Source organism: Pleurodeles waltl, chromosome 8 (assembly GCF_031143425.1).
Source record: "Pleurodeles waltl isolate 20211129_DDA chromosome 8, aPleWal1.hap1.20221129, whole genome shotgun sequence".
Lineage (NCBI taxonomy): Eukaryota > Metazoa > Chordata > Amphibia > Caudata > Salamandridae > Pleurodeles > Pleurodeles waltl.
Window position 1 is genome coordinate 1334849016 of NC_090447.1, and position 18321 is coordinate 1334867336.

Sequence of the window (18321 nt, forward strand, 5' to 3'; positions counted from 1 at the left end):
CAGAGTCAAAAACTGTCAGGGTGCTTGTAGAAGCAGTCCTGCACAATTCTTCCATCAGTGCAGGGATGTTAACCTGCAACTGATCCTCCAACCTGGGGTCTGTACCTTCAGGTTGGACCAGGGCCAGGGGTGAGGCTTCCCTCCCCCTGCCCTCTCTTCTGGGGTCCTGAACCACCCAACTAGGAGTGACCCCCCCAGAAGACAACATGGTAGGGGCACTGTTAGCAGTAGCCCCTTCCTCCAGGTCAGGGGGGACACCCTTAACCTGGCCTCCCAATCCAGGGTCTGTACCCACAGACTGGATCACTGCCTGGCAACCCAGGACTTCCTGGGGGGCATACCTACCCCCTACCAGGTCAGAGTTTACCCTCTGAACCTGGTCATCCAACCCAGGGTCACCACCCTGCGGTTGAACCACTGCCTGGCACACCAGGACTTCCTTGGGAGCACACTTACCCCCTATCAGGTCAGAGTTTACCCCCTGAACCTGATCATTCAACCCAGAGTCACCACCCTGCGGTTGAACCATTGCCTGGCACACCAGGACTTCCTGGGGGGCACACCTACCCCCCACAAGGGAAACACTTTCCCCAAGGGCCATACAAGAGTCTGGCTGGCGCAGGTCTCCTGACCTCTGCCCATCTGACAGAGTCTGGATTCCCCCCAGCCCAGAAATGGTCTCACCAAGGTCATTCCTGGGGGGCTCTGCACTCAGAGCTGACCCCTGACCCTCCAGGTTCTCCACTGGGGTCCGCAACCCCCTCTCAACCCTCTGTCTGGACTTCTGCAACCCCTCACTAGGAGTGGTACTGCCAGACACCAGAACTGGTGGGACGCTGGCTACAGCCGCCCCCCCAAGTTCTCCTGACACTGTGGGGTCTCCCTCAACAGATGGCCCTATGGTACAGGCTAGGCTCCCCTCCTGGGGTTCCCGCAGGGAACCCTCCAGGACCTGGGACCGGATCTCGGGCACCTTGGGCCTCAACCCATCCCCATTCCCTCTCCTCTGAGACTGGACATGGGGTCCCTCACCCATCCCACCGCTGCCACCAATGTTAGAAATGGGGTCTTTGGTTGACAGTCAGGTTACCCCCTGTTCAAGCAAGGACCCTCACTCTAGTTAGGATAAAAGAGAATCACCCTCAGCTAACCCCTGCTTACCCCCTTGGTAGCTTGGCAGAGCAGTAGGCTTAACCTCAGAGTGCTGGGCGTAAAGTATTTGTACCAACACACACAGTAACTTAATGAAAACACTACAAAATGACACAACACCAGTTTAGAAAAATAGGAAATATTTATCTAAACAAAACAAGACCAAAACGACAAAAATCCAACATACACAAGTCAAGTTATGATTTTTTAAAGGTTTAAAATAAAAAGAGTCTTTAGGTAGTTGTAACAACACACTAGCGCTGCTAGCGTGTAAATGTACCTGGTTTGCGTCAAAAATAACCCCGCACGGGCTGTGCGCGTCGAAAATAACCCTGCACGGTTATATGCGTTGAAAACAACTCGGCACGGCGATGCGCGTCGAAACAGCCAGCCACGCGACGGTCCGAAAGTCCCGCGGCGCAGGTTGCGATCTCTCAGCCTTCGTCAGCGATGCTGCGCGTCGTTTCTCCTGCTCCGGGCGTCGATTCTCCGGTCGCGTTTCCTGCGGCGTCGTTTCTCAGCTGCGGAGCCGGCGTCGCGTCGTTTTCTCAGCCGCGATCGGATTCGCGTCGATCTTTTCTCCGCACGGCGCTCGGTGCGTGTATTTTTGTCCTTAGGCTGCCAGCCTCTCCTTTCAGGGTCCCAGGAACTGGAAGGGCACCACAGAGCAGAGTAGGGGTCTCTCCAGAGACTCCAGGTGCTGGCAGGAAGAAGTCTTTGCTATCCCTGAGACTTCAACAACAGGAGGCAAGCTCTACATCAAGCCCTTGGAGATTTCTTCTTCAAGATGGAAGGCACACAAAGTCCAGTCTTTGCCCTCTTACTCTGGCAGAAGCAGCACTGCAGGAAAGCTCCACAAAGCACAGTCACGGGCAGGGCAGCACTTGTTCCTCAGCGATCAGCTCTTCTCCAGGCAGAGGTTCCCCTTGATTCCAGAAGTGTTTCTGAAGTTTGTAAGTTTGGATGCCCTTCTTATACCCATTTTAGTCTTTGAAGTCACCTTCCTTCAAAGGGGACTCACACCTTCTTGTGAAATCCTGCCTTGCCCAGGCAAGGCCTCAGACACACACCAGGGGGCTGGAGACAGCATTGTCAGAGGCAGGCACAGTCCTTTCAGATGAGAGTGACCACTCCACCCCTCCCTCCTAGCAGAGATGGCTAATCAGGAATGCAGATCACACCCCAGCTCCCTTTGTGTCACTGTCTGGTGTGAGGTGAAAAACAACCCAACTGTCAACTGACCCAGACAGGGAATCCACAAACAAGGCAGAGTCACAGAATGGTTTAAGCAAGAAAATGCTCACTTTCTAAAAGTGGCATTTTCAAACGCACAATCTCAAAATCAACTTTACTAAAAGATGCATTTTTAAATTGTGAGTTCAGGGATCCCAAACTCCACCTGTCCATCTCTTCTCTAGGGGAATCTACACTTTAATCATATTTAAAGGTAGCCCCCATATTATCCTATGAGAGAGAGACAGACCTTGCAACAGTGAAAACGAAATTGGCAGTATTTCACTGTCAGGACATATAAACCACATTACTATATGTCCTACCTTATCCATACACTGCACCCTGCCCTTGGGGCTACCTAGGGCATACCTTAGGGGTGCCTTACATGTAAGGAAAGGGAAGGTTTAGGCCTGGCAAGTGGGTACACTTGCCAAGTCGAATTTACAGTGTAAAAATACACACACAGACACTGCAGTGGCAGGTCTGAGACATGATTACAGAGCTACTTATGTGGGTGGCACAACCAGTGCTGCAGGCCCACTAGTAGCATTTGATTTACAGGCCCTGGCACCTCTAGTGCACCTTACTAGGGACTTACTAGTAAATCAAATATGCCAATCATGGATAAACCACTTACATACAATTTAAACAGGAGAGCATAAGCACTTTAGCACTGGTTAGCAGTGGTAAAGTGCTCAGAGTTGAAAAGCCAACAGCAACATGTCAGAAAAATATAGGAGGCAGGAGGCAAAAAAGTCTGGGGATGACCCTGCATAAGCAAAAGTCCAACAGTAAGCATAGGGCATGAAGATTTGCACTGAACATTGCACTCTACTCCTTGCCTCTATTTGTAGACACGCATCTCCTTCAGCAGTGAGACACCATTCAGCTCCAGAATGCCTCTTCATGTCTGGAATAGTTCTTTAGCCCTAAAATTGCTTGATGATGACTTGGATCTGTAGCAAGACCAGAATTCAGATGTTTTAATACGTGCAAGTCTTGAGGATTGAAGTAAACATTTAGTCAGATAATTAATTTTCATGCATATTGCTCTGTGGTGTGTGATGGAAACAAGACCCATACAAAAACAGAAGGAAAACCATTTGGGAGAAATTTATTTTGAAAATATGGGGGCATATTCATACTTTTTGGTGCAAAACTGCACTAATGCAGTTTTGCACCAAAACGTTTAGCACCGGCTTGCGCCATTCCTGAGCACCAGCTGGGCGCCATATTTATAGAATGGCGCAAGCTGGTGCAAAGAATAGGCTAGCGTAAAAAAATGACGTTAGCCGGGTGGGCCTGGCGGTATGGGAGAAGGGGGTTTTGCACCAAAAAAAATGACGTTGGGCTGGACTCTCACCAGCCTACAGTAATTTTCTGATGCAAAACCATCCATACCACATGACTCCAGTCCTAGAAAAGACAGGAGTCAGGTCCACCATCTCAATGGCCAGCACAGGGGACCAGTGTCCCCTGGGCATGGCCATTGCACCCTGTGCCATGCAGGGGGCTCCAAGATGGGCCCCGATGGCACTTTCATTTTTTAAAGAAATGTGTTACCTATACTTACCCTACTTACATAGGCTGGGGTCCCCCATCCTCCGTTGTCCCTCTGGTGTGAGTGGGGGTGTTTCTGGGGCTTGAGGAGGGCACCTGTGGAGCCTTTTCCATGGTGTTTAACCATGGAAATGGGTAAACAGGTCCCTTAACACGTGGTCTGACCCAGGTGTTAAATAATGGTGCAAAGAAGGCTTTGCATCATTATTTAGCCTCTCCATGCACATGTGCGTCATTTTAGCAGGTGGGGTAAATATGGGGCTTGGGGGTTAGCACCATGTTTTAGATGGAAATGCCTACCTTGCATCTCATTGATGCAAGGTAGGTTCATGCATGTAAAAAATGGTGCAAACTCCAAAATTTTGACGATAGACGGGTCTAACGTCAAAACATAAATATGGAGTTAGTTTTGCACCAAATTTGCGTTAAAAAAATGACACAAAGTTTGCACAAATGAGGTATAAATGTGCCCCTCAGAGTCTAAAATGCATGGTTTTTTGCAGTGATCCAACTGTTGATTTGATAACAGTGAAATTAGAAAAATGACTGGCTTGGTACTTACATCTATTTTCTTTTTTTCCCATCAGGTTTGAAGTTTGATGACCTCCAAGAAAGGTTTGGTGAAGAGTTCTTCAATGTCTGCTTTGAGGAGAATGAGCGGGTCCTGCGTGCGGTGGGCTGCACGTTGTTTGACTTCTTTAATGGATTTGATGCCCTAATGGAACATGTTAGGACCTCCTTTGGACGGCAGGTGACTCATGAATCCCCTTCCTTCCTATGCAAAGAGCTTCCCGACGGCACCCTCATGTTGCATTACTTTCACCCTCACCATGTCGTAGGATTTGCTCTGCGTGGGATGATTAAGGCAGCAGGAAAAAAGATATTCTCTCTGAAAGTTGAAGTAGAACAAGTTAAAAATGTTAACGAGACTCTGTGCTCCAGGGGGTCTCCCCCAGGTAATAGCAACTGTCTTACTTTTATAATCAAAGAATGCGACAACTCAAACATCACAAAAGCACTTCCGCTGAAGCCCTCTAAATCGCCATCGGACTTGAGAATACAGATCAGCACCTTCTGTCGAGCCTTCCCTTTTCATCTGATGTTTGATCCAAGCATGCTGGTCCTTCAGCTGGGGGAAGGGCTTAGAAAGCAAATCAAATGGGACATTTGTAAAGCAATGAAATTCCAGGACTGCTTTGAAATCGTGTCTCCCAAAATAAGCTGTACGTTTGAGCAATTCCTTCAGAGGCTATCCACGCCGTTTCTGATTCGGAATAAACCGGATGTCTCTGGATTTGAAAAAAAAGACAAGGTAAGTACTGTGATCGAGATGGTCATAAGGTTTACTCTACCAAATGATAGTAGAAGAGTGGCAAAATGTGATTGGAATAAATAGATCAAAAGATTTTATAATTCAAAGTATCGCATAACTGAACATTGAGTGTAAAACACCTTTCTGATTTCATCAGTTTATATCCTTTTTTCTATTTTTTTCAAGTTGTGAAATGTGTTGGTTTTGTTTTTAAGCACAAGAAAATGAATGTCTTATTCAAAAATTAATCTAAGTTTTTATGTAACATGCTTAGTTTTGAAAGTGGTTTGAGTTTTAGGTTCTGGTAATGCTCGTCTCACTCTGCATCATATTAGAGGGATGCAATAGATTTTTCATAAGTTGGACATAGACGGTCATTTGTGATGGAGTGTGAACTATTACTTAATTTATCAACGTCTGGCTTTGAGATCTGTGGGCTGCCTTCCTTTCAAACGTCCTAGGCCCGCATGGCTGGAGTTAAATTAAGTCTATTCCTACCCAGCACACTTCTTGTCACATGCATGACAAATGACAGCCTAAAATTCTTTAAAGTTAAATTCAGTTGAATGTTAACCCTATTTGTCGATAATTTACTTTCAAGTTAATGTATCTATGTGATTGTTATGACGGAGATTGATTAGAGGGTTGTATCAATGTTGGATCACAATGTTTCTATATAAATGTATATATTATAGACCAACATTTGTAAGTTGCAGAGATAAAGAGCATCTTTGAAGACTGCTCTAACTGGTCACATAAACAATAGTTAGCTCTATCTGTGGAATTCACAGCTTCAAGTCTGACCTTTCTCAGGGTCTCGTTTCAGCTGCTCAGTGACAACATAAGAAAATGGGAACCATCTAAAGTCATTGTCTCCTGACACATTGAAACATTGGTGGCTCTGCTTATGTTAGAGACAGACAAATCATAGATACTTCACTGTTGTAAGGTTCTCGCATCTTGACACCACTTGTTGTTGGACAGGACAAATATGCTTCATACTAAATTACATACTCAGGTGACCATAAGATAGTATATTATAGCAGATGATTTATACTAACAGTATACTCAAGAGTGAAATTAGCAGACCTCATATGGGATCCATGGAATTTACTGGGTAAAAAGCATATACCAGGGGCATATTCACTGATATGATGCTGATTGAGAAAGGAGTTGTAAACTGAAATAACATTCATACCCCTCTGATTTTGCGTTGTCCATGGTCGTGAGATACGCCCCACACCAGTAAGGAATTTTGTTGAACTTTTTCATATATATAGATATGAAATAGTGTGTGAAATAGTGTTCTATTAAACGAAAGTGAAATGCATTCGTAGTGTGGGTGGTAGCTACTTTTGGGGCCAGATGTATCATTTTATCCAGTTACGATTACCTAATTGTGATTTTTTGCAATCACAATTAAGTAATCGCTATTGGAATGTATGAAACTTCAGGAGTTTCATACTGCGATTTGCGAGGGCTTGCAAATGGACCTACCTCATCAATATACATGAGGTAGGTCGCAATATGCAAGCCATTGTGAATGGCTACAATCACAGGGATGGTGGCCTGCTGGGCTCAGAAGACCACCATGTCTGAGACTGCTTTTCAATAAAGCAATCTTTTTTTTTTTTTATGTAGCCCGTTTTCCTTAAATGGGATGCAATTAAAAATGAAAAATGAAAAGTTTACTTTTAATTTTTAAGAGTAGGCAGTGGTCCATGCGACCACTGCCTGCTCCTAAAAAACGTTTGCAGCATCATAGAGCTAGATTTACTATACAGACAGCACATGATGCAATCTGATGGTATTGAATTTTAGAGCCTAATTTAAGAAAGGTGGAGCTACACCCAGTTCAGCACCACTTTTCTCGAACCCCTTAGCACTCCCCTAACACCACCATGTGTGTATTGTCTCTAAAATACAGCACACCATGGCAGTAGTTAGGAAAACTAGCATCAACATTTTTTACGCTAGTTCGGAGCTTTGCAGGATTAGCGTAATTTTTTTTGTTGCTAATCCTGCAAAGCCCATTGTAAGCAATGGTGTGCCTCCTTTTAACACCTGTTCTGAGCAGGCGTTATAAGCCCTGAAAAAAATTACACAGGGAAATATCCTAAATTTCTTTGAGACATTTTTTCATTCCCTGTAATGAGGGAACGCTTCCTTTTCATACATTATGGCTTGCGAAGGCGTCATGTAGCGCAGGGGGTTACAAAGTGGTGCAATGCATGCATTGCACCACTTTGTAAATTTGCCACTGCGATTTTGGCATCTTTGGGCCACATTAGTGTAAAAAAAATGAGACTAATGTGGTGCAAGGAGGCGCTAGGGGCTCCTAAATCAGCCCCTTAGTTTCTGGTGCAGTTATGAGAACACCAGGCCAGTCTAACTCGTCCGGGTCAGTATTATCTCAGGACACCGCTCCATCCGACTCAGAATGGGAGCCTATGTGGTTTTATATTCATCCACTTATTATAAGGAAAACATGACTGAATTAAGAGGGAACAGTTAGTTGCGATGTTATGTGCCATCTCAGAATCGTAGCAACCAGCACATATATTATTAGCATAAGCTTGTTTGCATTGCAGAAGAACTGAGGCTGGAGAGGTAATAGGCCTGATATGACTCCCCATTTGTCTGAATCTGCCATCCGAACACACACATCATGTAAGCAAATAGGATTAGAAGCACTGCTGTTCTGCAGTCATCTGCCAGTGAGCTCCTTAATGCTGAGATTCCACATGTAGCACATGAAAGGCGTTAGAAAGATAAAAGGTTCGATTATATAAGGATGCAAATGGAAAAGCCTCAGATTTCTGCAGGACGTGCTATGCTGGTGGGCAGTCCGCTTGAAAAATTTCCTCCTCTGTGGTGGCAGTATGCTGGATGCAATTGTGACAATGGGATTTCCTTGACTCATAACATCGCCCAAATATTACCAGCGAAGGTTAGCAAACCATCCATCCAGTACAGAGATTCTAGTTATGTGTGGCGGATTGTTTCACCAAAAGTGCTACTACCGGGGCGGTGGAAGCAATCACACCTAACCTGAATTCTGGGTGTGCCACTTTGTTGTTGAGGCAAGCTTGTCATTTTTTTGAGTTCTCTTTAGAAAGTGAAGGTTTGTTCATGTGGCAATGGCCATGGCACCTATGGAGTTTTCAACCTGAGCATAAGGGGCATGTTAAGTTCCCCTGCCTGCTTCCACCATGCTGTGTACTACACAATGGAGTATGAGAATCAGGTCCTCTGTGGTTTTGAGGTGGGAATGCACATATGATAGTGGGGAATCTGACTGGGGGACCCATTACTTGATTGATTTTACTCCCAGAACTGGCATGAGCTAGCAGTGGGATAACCCATGCATCACCCATGGAATGCCTTCCTGGGGCAGAGTAACACAAGGCATCAACTTACGCTGCCTTGTGTTACTCCAGATTTGCCTTGTGTAGTATGGTAAATCTCATATCTCATTCTAGGTTTTGCGTTGACCAGCTGCATCTACTTTTGCCGCAAAGGTGTCAGGCGAAGCCTTTGATAAATCTGGCCCTTTGTTTGCTCAGGACCTTAAATTGCAAGAACTTTGGGCCAGATGTAGCAATATTGCAAATTGCGACTTGCAATTTGCGAGTCCATCCGACTCGCAAATTGCAAGTCGCAATTTGCAATGCAGTACGGTGTCTCAGACACCGACTGCGACTCGCTATGGGGTCGCAATGACCCACCTCATCAATATTCATGAGGTGGGTCGCAAATTGCGGCCCCATAGCGAGTATAGGCACTCGCAAACATGGAGGCCTGCTGTCGTCAGCAGACCTCCATGTTCGTGACTGCTTTCAATAAAGCAGTTTTTTTTTTTTAAGTGTAGCCCGTTTTCCTTAAAGGAAAACGAGCTGCACTTAAAAAAAAAAACGAAACCTTTAGTTTTGGTTTTTTTTCAGGGCAGGGAGTGGTCCCTTGGACCACTCCCTGCCCTGAAAAAATATTTTTGGGTCCATTCACAAAGTGGAAGGGGTCCCATGGGGACCCCTTCCAATTTGCGAGTGGGTTACCATCCACTTGAAGTGGATGGTAACTGCGATACCATTTGCGACCGCGTACGTGGTCGCAAATGGTATTGCATACCACTCAGACTCGCAAATAGGAAGGGAACACCCCTTCCTATTTGCGATTCTGAAATGCATATTGCGAGTCGGTACCAACTCGCAATATGCATTTCTGAATGGCAAAGAGGCTTTTGCGCCTCGCAAACGGCGATTTTCGCCGTTTGCGAGGCGCAAACCCTTTGCTACATCTGGCCCATTATCCCTTATCATTCCATGGGTGGCTGCTGTCTGCCTCGATTTTCTCTCGGGTAAAACAGCCTCTAAGTCATAGACCTACTTAATGACTATCAGCAACACCCTTTGTCACTTATAGTTTGTGTGGTTAGATGTTCTAGCTGGTCAGAGGTGGGTGGTCACAGGTACAAAGCTGGATGGTGTAGTGTTCCTCCCATGATACACTCTGCCCGCTGTATATTCTGCCTGCTTCTCTTAGTTTGTCTAAGAAGGAAAAACAGATATGACACAGGTATACTTTTCCAAGCTCTCTAACAAGGCAGGACGTTTTTCAAATAAGTAAAACAAATTCTAAGGTTTCCAAAATGTGTGTATTTAGTAATAATAACACCAGTCATTTATATTTTCACCTTTTCGCATGATTATGACCTTGAGTTCAGAAGGTGGTAACTCTGCCAAGAGGTTGTCCTGACTCTCTAGCTCCAGTTATGACCAAATCTAGTGTTCGTTAACCCTGGACCTTGAGGGTGAAAGTGGAGGAGGAGAACGCTGCTGAATGGTACAAGGGGTTGGTGATGGAATCCTGGCTTGTCGAAACACTTATCTATTTTGTACTGCAGGAAGTTCACATTGAATAGATTGTAACACTGGCAGGCCCCAATTTAGAGGATGTGACCAACATTTTACACTTCGTTCCAAAGTTATTCTCGTTTGAACGGGCCAACCTTCATTTTCTCTCTTGCACTGACAGAGTATTTCTCTTTTTCACATGTGCACATCCACCTAAACAAGCATTTGAAATGCAATGGGTCTCGCGTTTGCTTGAGTTAGAGCTGTTAAAGTTGTACATTCCTAACTGGACTTTTCTTGCTACTTAAATTGAAAATGAAAGATAAAACAGTTGCCATAAGTGAGCCAATTCAAAGCGGTATGGCTGCCGTCAGCATGAGCGCGAAGGAGAGACACAAAATGAAAAATAAGTTTGCTCGTTGTCAGACGTATCAGCAATCGTGCAAATATCTATATAACAGGGTTGATGTCCAATGCAGTAACCAGACCGCCCCAAGGAGGGACTAACATAAAGCATTTACCAACGATAACCAAGGATTTTTGAAAGGCAAGCCCACGAACGAGTGATAGTGATGGGCAAGCGGTAGGTGTGGTTAAAATCACACAGATTACAACAAGTCAGAGTGCTTGCATGCTCAACCTAAAAGGGAGTGCATTTCAGTACCAGGCTGATGGTTCAGTGCATTGGTTTGCCAATGTTTTTTTTGCTCCTTCTTTTTCAGTGGTATTATTATTATCTTTTATTTTTTTAGTTTTCCATTTCGTATAATGTTACAAAAATGTAGTCATATTTTCATATTTTTCTGTGAAGTAATTTAAATCTATATATAGTTTTTGTACATCTTTAAGTAAACCTGCTTGCTAAGATGCGCATGCACTGTTCTATTAAAACTATATGCTATAGTTATTTTTTAAACATTCTTATTCCAAGCAGCTTGCTGCCACGGTTAGGCAGCGGTTTCTATCTATATTTGTTTCGAGGTTCCGGTGACAAATGCAAGACACTCGGTTTTGAGCCTTGTGGTATATTATGTCGAAAGAACGAACCTCAAAGTAAATAAATAGATGATGAAAACATGTTTTTTTCATTTGTTGGAGTTTTCTTCAGACATAATTGCTAGTAGAAAACAGTCTTCACGGACTCTGAATACGAAATATGAATTTACATATTAAAATAGTATATCATCATGTAGTGCACGATTGAGCATACCCTGCAATCATCGAATATTGTGATTGCAGAATCATTCATCCAAAAATAGATCAAACTGTTTTCCAATTGCACATTGAAAGCAACCAAAAGAGAACATGGCCGATGTTGTCGATTTTAAGCCCCACAAACAGGAGCCTAAGGGGCATATTTTCAAACCCCTGGGGTCACATTAGCGTCATTTTTTTTACACTACTCTTGAGTTAGGATGGCTTTTTGCCACGCCATATTTACAAAGTGGCGCAATGCTTTGCCAGGCATAGTGTATGCAAGGAGCGACTTCCAGTGCTAAGAGGCCCGCACAATTGGCGCAGTGAAATCTACAAGATTTTGACGATGGATACCAACCATTTTCAGATGGATACCAACCAGTTGTCAAAACAACGTGACACAAGCCCTAATCACGAGCAGAATTGACTAAAGCAATGCCCTCTATGCCGGAACCTCCAAGAAGAACCTGAGCTAGCTGCAACAAATTCAGATCGCCACCTCCAGACTCATCCTGAACATTCCCCAACAAGAACACATCACAGAACAGCTGAAAGACCTTCACTGGCTCACCGTAGAGAACAGGATCAACTTCAAACTTCTTGTACATGCCCTCCACAACATAGGACCCAGCTACCTCAACCACATCACCTCAGCACTGATGCACCAGTTTCTTGTAAAAATGTCCCTTAGTCTCGCAAAGGAAAACACATTTATGAGCATACCCATCACAATTAGTAAACATTTCAATAAAACAAATAAAAAAGACAAAGAGAAACAAATATTTTCTTCAGATTCGAACACAACTACATAAAGGAAAGAGAGTCAATTACTTACATCACATAACCCACTTAGATCATCTCTGAATGTAAATCATACGAAAAGCTTACTTTATCAACCACTCCCAACTGACTACCCACAGAAAGCCACAAAATAATACACAATCAAAGATGAAGAGGAAAAGAGAAACATGTAAAGAAAAGTGTTTATTCAGAGCAACTTCCACAGTTATGGGTTTCTTGATATGGAACTTCAACTGGTGCCCATACACTTTAGGTCAAAGATGATAGCACATGTAAAGGGAAAAAAACTTTCACTATTCTAACTAGGAATGACTATAGAGATTATTGCATACCAAGGGGTTTGCCAACAACCTGCAATGTCATGTCATGTCCATTCAAAGGCTACTGCTATGCACACTGTTCCTATGCCACTGCATCCCTTCAGTGAGTGATCCAAGCACAGTTGGCATAATGCAATAATCCATGTGTAAGGCACAATGGTATGTTTGCCTAGACCCACATCAAATAAAATAGGAACACAGGCTTCTACTGCACACATTTCAACATACTTGATCTGCATAAAAGCTCCTTTGTTTACCACAATTTTCAAATAGATTCCTGAATCGACATATAGTTGGCATGTGACACGGCAGTAAAATTTACTATTCCCACTCCAGGTTGTGCAACTGTAGGGAAACGTTGGACTCTCAAGGGGTAAAATGTACTGCGCCAACTCTAGTCATTGCAACAATATGGAAAGTGTTGAATTCAGGAGGGCTAAAATGTAATATTCCCAATCCAGTATATGCAACAGTAGGGAATGCATAAAACTCAGGAGGGGTAAAATTCACTATTCCCACTCCAGTCTGTGCAACAGTAGGGAAAGCTTTGGACTCAAGAGGGGGTAGCATTTAATATTCCCATTCTAGCCTATGCAACAGTTGAAGAATTGTTGGACTCAAGAGGTGTAAATGTTACTATTCCACCTCCAATCAGTTCAACAGTAAGGAAAGTGTGGGACTCTGGAGGGGTAAAATGTACTATTCCCACTCTAGTCGGTGCAAGAGTTGGGAATGTGTTAGGCTCATGAGGGATCAAATTTACTATTCCCCCTCCAGTATGTGCAACAGTAGAGAAAGTGTTGGACTTAGGAGGGGTAAAGTTTACTATTCCCGCTCCAGTTGGTACAATAGTAGGGAAAGGGTTGGACTCAGGAAGGGTAACATTTACTATTCCCAGTCCAGTCTGTGCAACAGTAGGAAAAACATTGGATTCATGAGGGGTAAAATTAACTATTCCCACTCCAGTCAGTGCAACAGTAAAGAAAGCGTTGGACTCAAAAGGAGTAACATCTACTATTCTCACTCCAGTTGGTGAAACAGTAGAGAATGAGTTGGACTCAGGAGATGTACATTTTACTATTCCTACTCCAGTCCTTGCAACAGTAGGGAAAGTGTTGGATTCAGAAGGGGTCACATGTACTATTCCCACTCCAGTCAGTGCAACAGTAAAGAAAGTGTTGGTCTGTGGAGGATTAACATTTACTATTCCCACTCTAGTTGCTGCAACAGTAGGGAAAGTGTTGGACTCAGGAGGGGTAACAGTTACTGTTCCCACTCCAGTCTGTGCAACAGAGGGGAAAGAGTTGAACTCAGAAGGGGTGAAATGAACTGTTCCCATTCCAGTTGGTGCAGCAATAGGGAAAGCATCGGACTCTGGAAGGATAAAAATTACTATTCCCACTCCAGTCTGTGCAACAGCAGGGAGAGTGTTGAAGTCAGGAGGGGTAAAAGTTACTATTGCAACTCCAGTCAGTGCAACAGAAGGGAAAGCGTTGAACTCAGTAAAGCTAAAATGTAATATTCCCAATCCACTATATACAACAGAAGGGAAAGCATAAAACACAGCAGGGGTAAACTGTACTATTCCCACTACAGTTGGTGAAACAGTTGGGAAAGCATTGGACTCCAGAGGGGTAAAATGTAATATTCCCACTCCAGCCTGTGCAACAGCAGGGAGAGTGTTGGAGTCAGGAGGGGTAAAAGTTACTATTGCAACTCCAGTCAGTGCAACAGAAGGGAAAGCGTTGAACTCAGGAAAGCTAAAATGTAATATTCCCAATCCACTATATACAACAGAAGGGAAAGCATAAAACACAGCAGGGGTAAACTGTACTATTCCCACTACAGTTGGTGAAACAGTTGGGAAAGCATTGGACTCCAGAGGGGTAAAATGTAATATTCCCACTCCAGTCTGTGCAACAGCAGGGAGAGTGTTGGAGTCAGGAGGGGTAAAAGTTACTATTGCAACTCCAGTCAGTGCAACAGAAGGGAAAGCGTTGAACTCATGAAAGCTAAAATGTAATATTCCCAATCCACTATATACAACAGAAGGGAAAGCTTAAAACACAGCAGGGGTAAACTGTACTATTCCCACTACAGTTGGTGAAACAGTAGGGAAAGTCTTGGACTCGGGCGGGTTAAACTTTACTATTCGCACTCCAGTCGGTGAAACAGTAAGAAAGTGTTGGACTCTGAGGGGGTAAAATGTACTATTCCCACTCCAGTCGGTTCAACAGTAGGAAATGTGTTAGACTAAGAAAGTATACAATTTACTATTGCCACTATAGTATGTGCAACAGTAGGGAAAGCATTGGACTCAGGAGAGGTAAAATGTGTTATTCCCACTCCAGTCTTTGCAACAGTAAAGAAAGTATTGATCTGTGGCGGGGTAACATTTACTATTCCCACTCCAGTTGGTGCAACAGTAGGGAAAGCGTTGGGATCAGAAGGGGTATCATTTACAGTTCCAACTCAAGTCTGTGCAACAGTAAGGAAAGCACTGGACTCAGGAGGGGTAAAATGTACTATTCCCACTCCAGTAGGTGCAGCAGTAGGAAAAGCATTGGACTCTGGAGGGGTACGATTTACTATTCCTAATTCAGTATGTGCAATAGTAGGGAAACCGTTGGACCCAAGAGGGGTAAATATTCACAACCCAATATATGCAACAGTAGTCAAAGCATAAAACTCATGATGGGTAAAATTTACAATTCGAACTCCAGTCGGTGCAACAGTAGGGAAAGCATTGGACTCAGGAGGGGTAACATTTACAATTCCCACTCCATTTGGTGCAACAGTATGGAAAGTGTTGGACTCAACAGGGGTAACATTTTATATTCCCACTCAAGTCTGTGCAACAGTAGAGAAAGCGTTAAAATCAGAAAGGTAAAACTTACTATTACCAATCCAGTCTATGCAACAGTAGGCAACACATTAGATCTGCATAAATGCTCCTTTGTTTACCACAATTTCCAAATGTATACCTGAATCGATATATAGTTTCTATGTGACACAGCAGTAACATTTGCAATTCCCACTCCAGTCTCTGCAACAGTACGGAAAGCGTTGAACTCAGGAGGGCTCAAATTAAATTTTCTCAATCCAGTATATGCAACAGTAGGGAAAGCATAAAACTCGGGAGGGGAAAAATGTACTATTGAAAGTAGGGAAAGTGTTGGACAAATTTCATATTCCCACTCCAGTATGTGCAACAGTAGATAAAGCATTATACTCAGAAGGGTAAAACTCACTATTACCAATACGGTCAGTGCAACAGTAGGGAAGGCATTGGACTCGGGGTGGGGAATTTACTATTTCCACTCCAGTCGGTGTAGCACTAGGGAAAGCGGTGGACTCTGGAGGTGTAAAATTTGGGGGCATATTTAAGAGCCCTTAACCCCACTTTACGTGACGCTCCAGTGGCTGTAACCTCTGCTTCATGTTTAACAGGAGGCGTAACACCACTTTTCATGTGCCCATAAACAATCATTTGAAAATGATGCTTTGGCACTTCTGTGTGTGCTGTATTTTGCAGCACACACAGAAGTGCCAAAGCACCATTAGTGATTGTTTATGTGCAGAAAAGGACACCTTCCCGCACATAAACATTCACACCCCTCAACGCAGGCATCCTTGCATGATGGTGCAAGGATGCCTGTGTTTCCCCTGGCAGCTCAATTTAGCACCATCACAGGGGACAACACAGGGGTGCGCCGTATTCAATTAAATACAACGCATCCCTGCGTTGTGAAAATGACGGAGCGCAGCACTGCCAATTTTGGCGCAGAGTTGCTCTCCCTCATTTTTCCATAAATATGGGCCTTACTATTCCCACTCCAGTCTTTGCAACAGTAGGGAAAGTACTTCACCTCAAACACATACCTTATTTTAACATACATATTGTTTTCATAAAATTATAAAACTATCAACATAAAATTAAACATATACATAAAAAAACAATTGAAGAATTAAAATAATTATCATTTTTTTAAATAATTTATAATAAGAAAAAAGTTAATTTTATAATTATTTCAATAACATTCCACACTATAGTAGCACATCAAACATATGCCTAAGTTTAAAAAATATAATAATTACACAATTTACATAATTAAATAAATAATTTATAATTAATCAATTATAATTGAACTAACTTCTCACCCTATACCCTTACAAACCCAACAACCCACACCTAAAATGCGAATTAAATAATTATAATTGGACAATTTACATAATTAACAATTCATGAATTAATAATGTATAACTAATATATTTTTTGTATATTATTTAATTAACTTCTGACCCTATTCCCCTATAAACTCAATAATGTGCACCAACAATATAGCTTAAAAAATATTTGCACAATTTACATTCCTAATAGTCAACTAAATACTTAACATTAATTTAAAAATATATATAAATTAATTATACTTTATTACCTTCCCACCCTGCACCCCTACAAGCTTCACAACCCTCCACACACTATAAATTGCTATTTTACAATTAAATTACAAATATATATAACTTCAAATTACAAACGATATTTAAAAACATTCACACCAATTATACAAGCAATATAAATAAAGCAATAGGCAATTAAAATATTATTTAAACACATAAAGAAATTTTAAAAATATTTCTTAGCTTAAAACATTGATATTTTTGTCAGCAATATTTTGTACACTCAATATTTCTTTGTTACAATATGAAAAACTCAATATTTCTGCAACTCAATATTTTTAACTCAATTTTTGTATATGAACACCAACAGTGACTACCCTAGATCTGCATGATTGATCACACCCTATGTTACATGAAGTTATGTAGATTTGTGGAGTGCACTATCACCTAGGAGGGTATCCTTTTGCTGAACAGGTGTGTGTCTAAGCACACCAGGGCTAAGTGAGACTACCCGAAAGCCAGGTCTTCACCTTCTTGCAGAATTCAAGAAGTGAGAAGGAGGGTCTTATGTGTAGCAGCAGGTCATTCTAGGCAGTAGGAGTGATGTAAGAGAAGTCTCCACCACCGAATCTGGTTTTCTGTATGTGTGAGATTTTTGCAAATAGGAGTCTGGGCGAGCGGAGGTTTCTGGCAGGTTTGTTAAAGCAGATGAGATTTGTGAGTTATGCTGGGCCAGTGTTATGTGGTGCCTTAAAAGTGTGGGTGAAGAGTTTGAATTGTGGTGGTTATTGAATGGGGAGTTAGTGGAACTCTTTCAGGTGGTTTGTGATGTGAGTGTAGCATGGGAAGTTAAAAGTGATTCTGGCCACCAAGTTCTGAATGGCCTGCAGCCTTCTGGTAAGGTTTTTTTTTTTTTATCCTGACATAGAGGGTGTTCCGTAGTCCAGCTTGCTCATGACCAAGGCATGTGTGATGGTTTTCTGGGTGCTGGTTGGGCTTCATTTGAAAATCTTCCTCAGCATCCTTAATGTATGGAAGTATGAGGCAGAACCAACATTAACTTGGGTGGTCATATCATGTTTGCTGCTCATGGTAACCTCAAGGTTTTCTGGCGTGGGTGGTGGTGGTAGGTGTTGGTCCTAACTCTGTTGGTCAACAGGAGGAAATCCACTGTGATTTGCTCTTCCTGAAGAGCATGATTTCAGTCTTGTTGGGTTCAACTTTAGACACTTTGGACCTCAGTACGAGGCTGGTGGTCTTGAGACTGCCAGCCTCACTGTGATGGTCGGACTGCTAGACTCCAGGCGGTCTGACCACGACATTACGACTGTGGTGGTCAGACCACCAGGAGACTGCCGCCACCACCATGAACATGGTTCCCGGTGGCATGGTAGTGGTCGAAGTCATGGTCAGCCATGGCGGCACTGAGGTTAGGGTCACCGCGCTGATCAGGAGTCCAGTTTCCACCAGCCTTTTCATGGCGAGGACCCTG

The 18321-nt window shown here is 43.1% G+C and overlaps 1 protein-coding gene across 1 annotated transcript in view; it reads left to right on the forward strand.

Annotated features, from left to right (window-relative positions):
* Positions 1 to 18321, forward strand: part of GUCY1A2 (guanylate cyclase 1 soluble subunit alpha 2) — a 1233955-nt gene that overhangs the window by 380666 nt on the left and 834968 nt on the right. The window contains exon 4 of the mRNA XM_069203198.1: positions 4533 to 5257. Within this exon, the coding sequence (XP_069059299.1) occupies positions 4533 to 5257 (725 nt within the window). The remainder of the gene's footprint in view (positions 1 to 4532; positions 5258 to 18321) is intronic.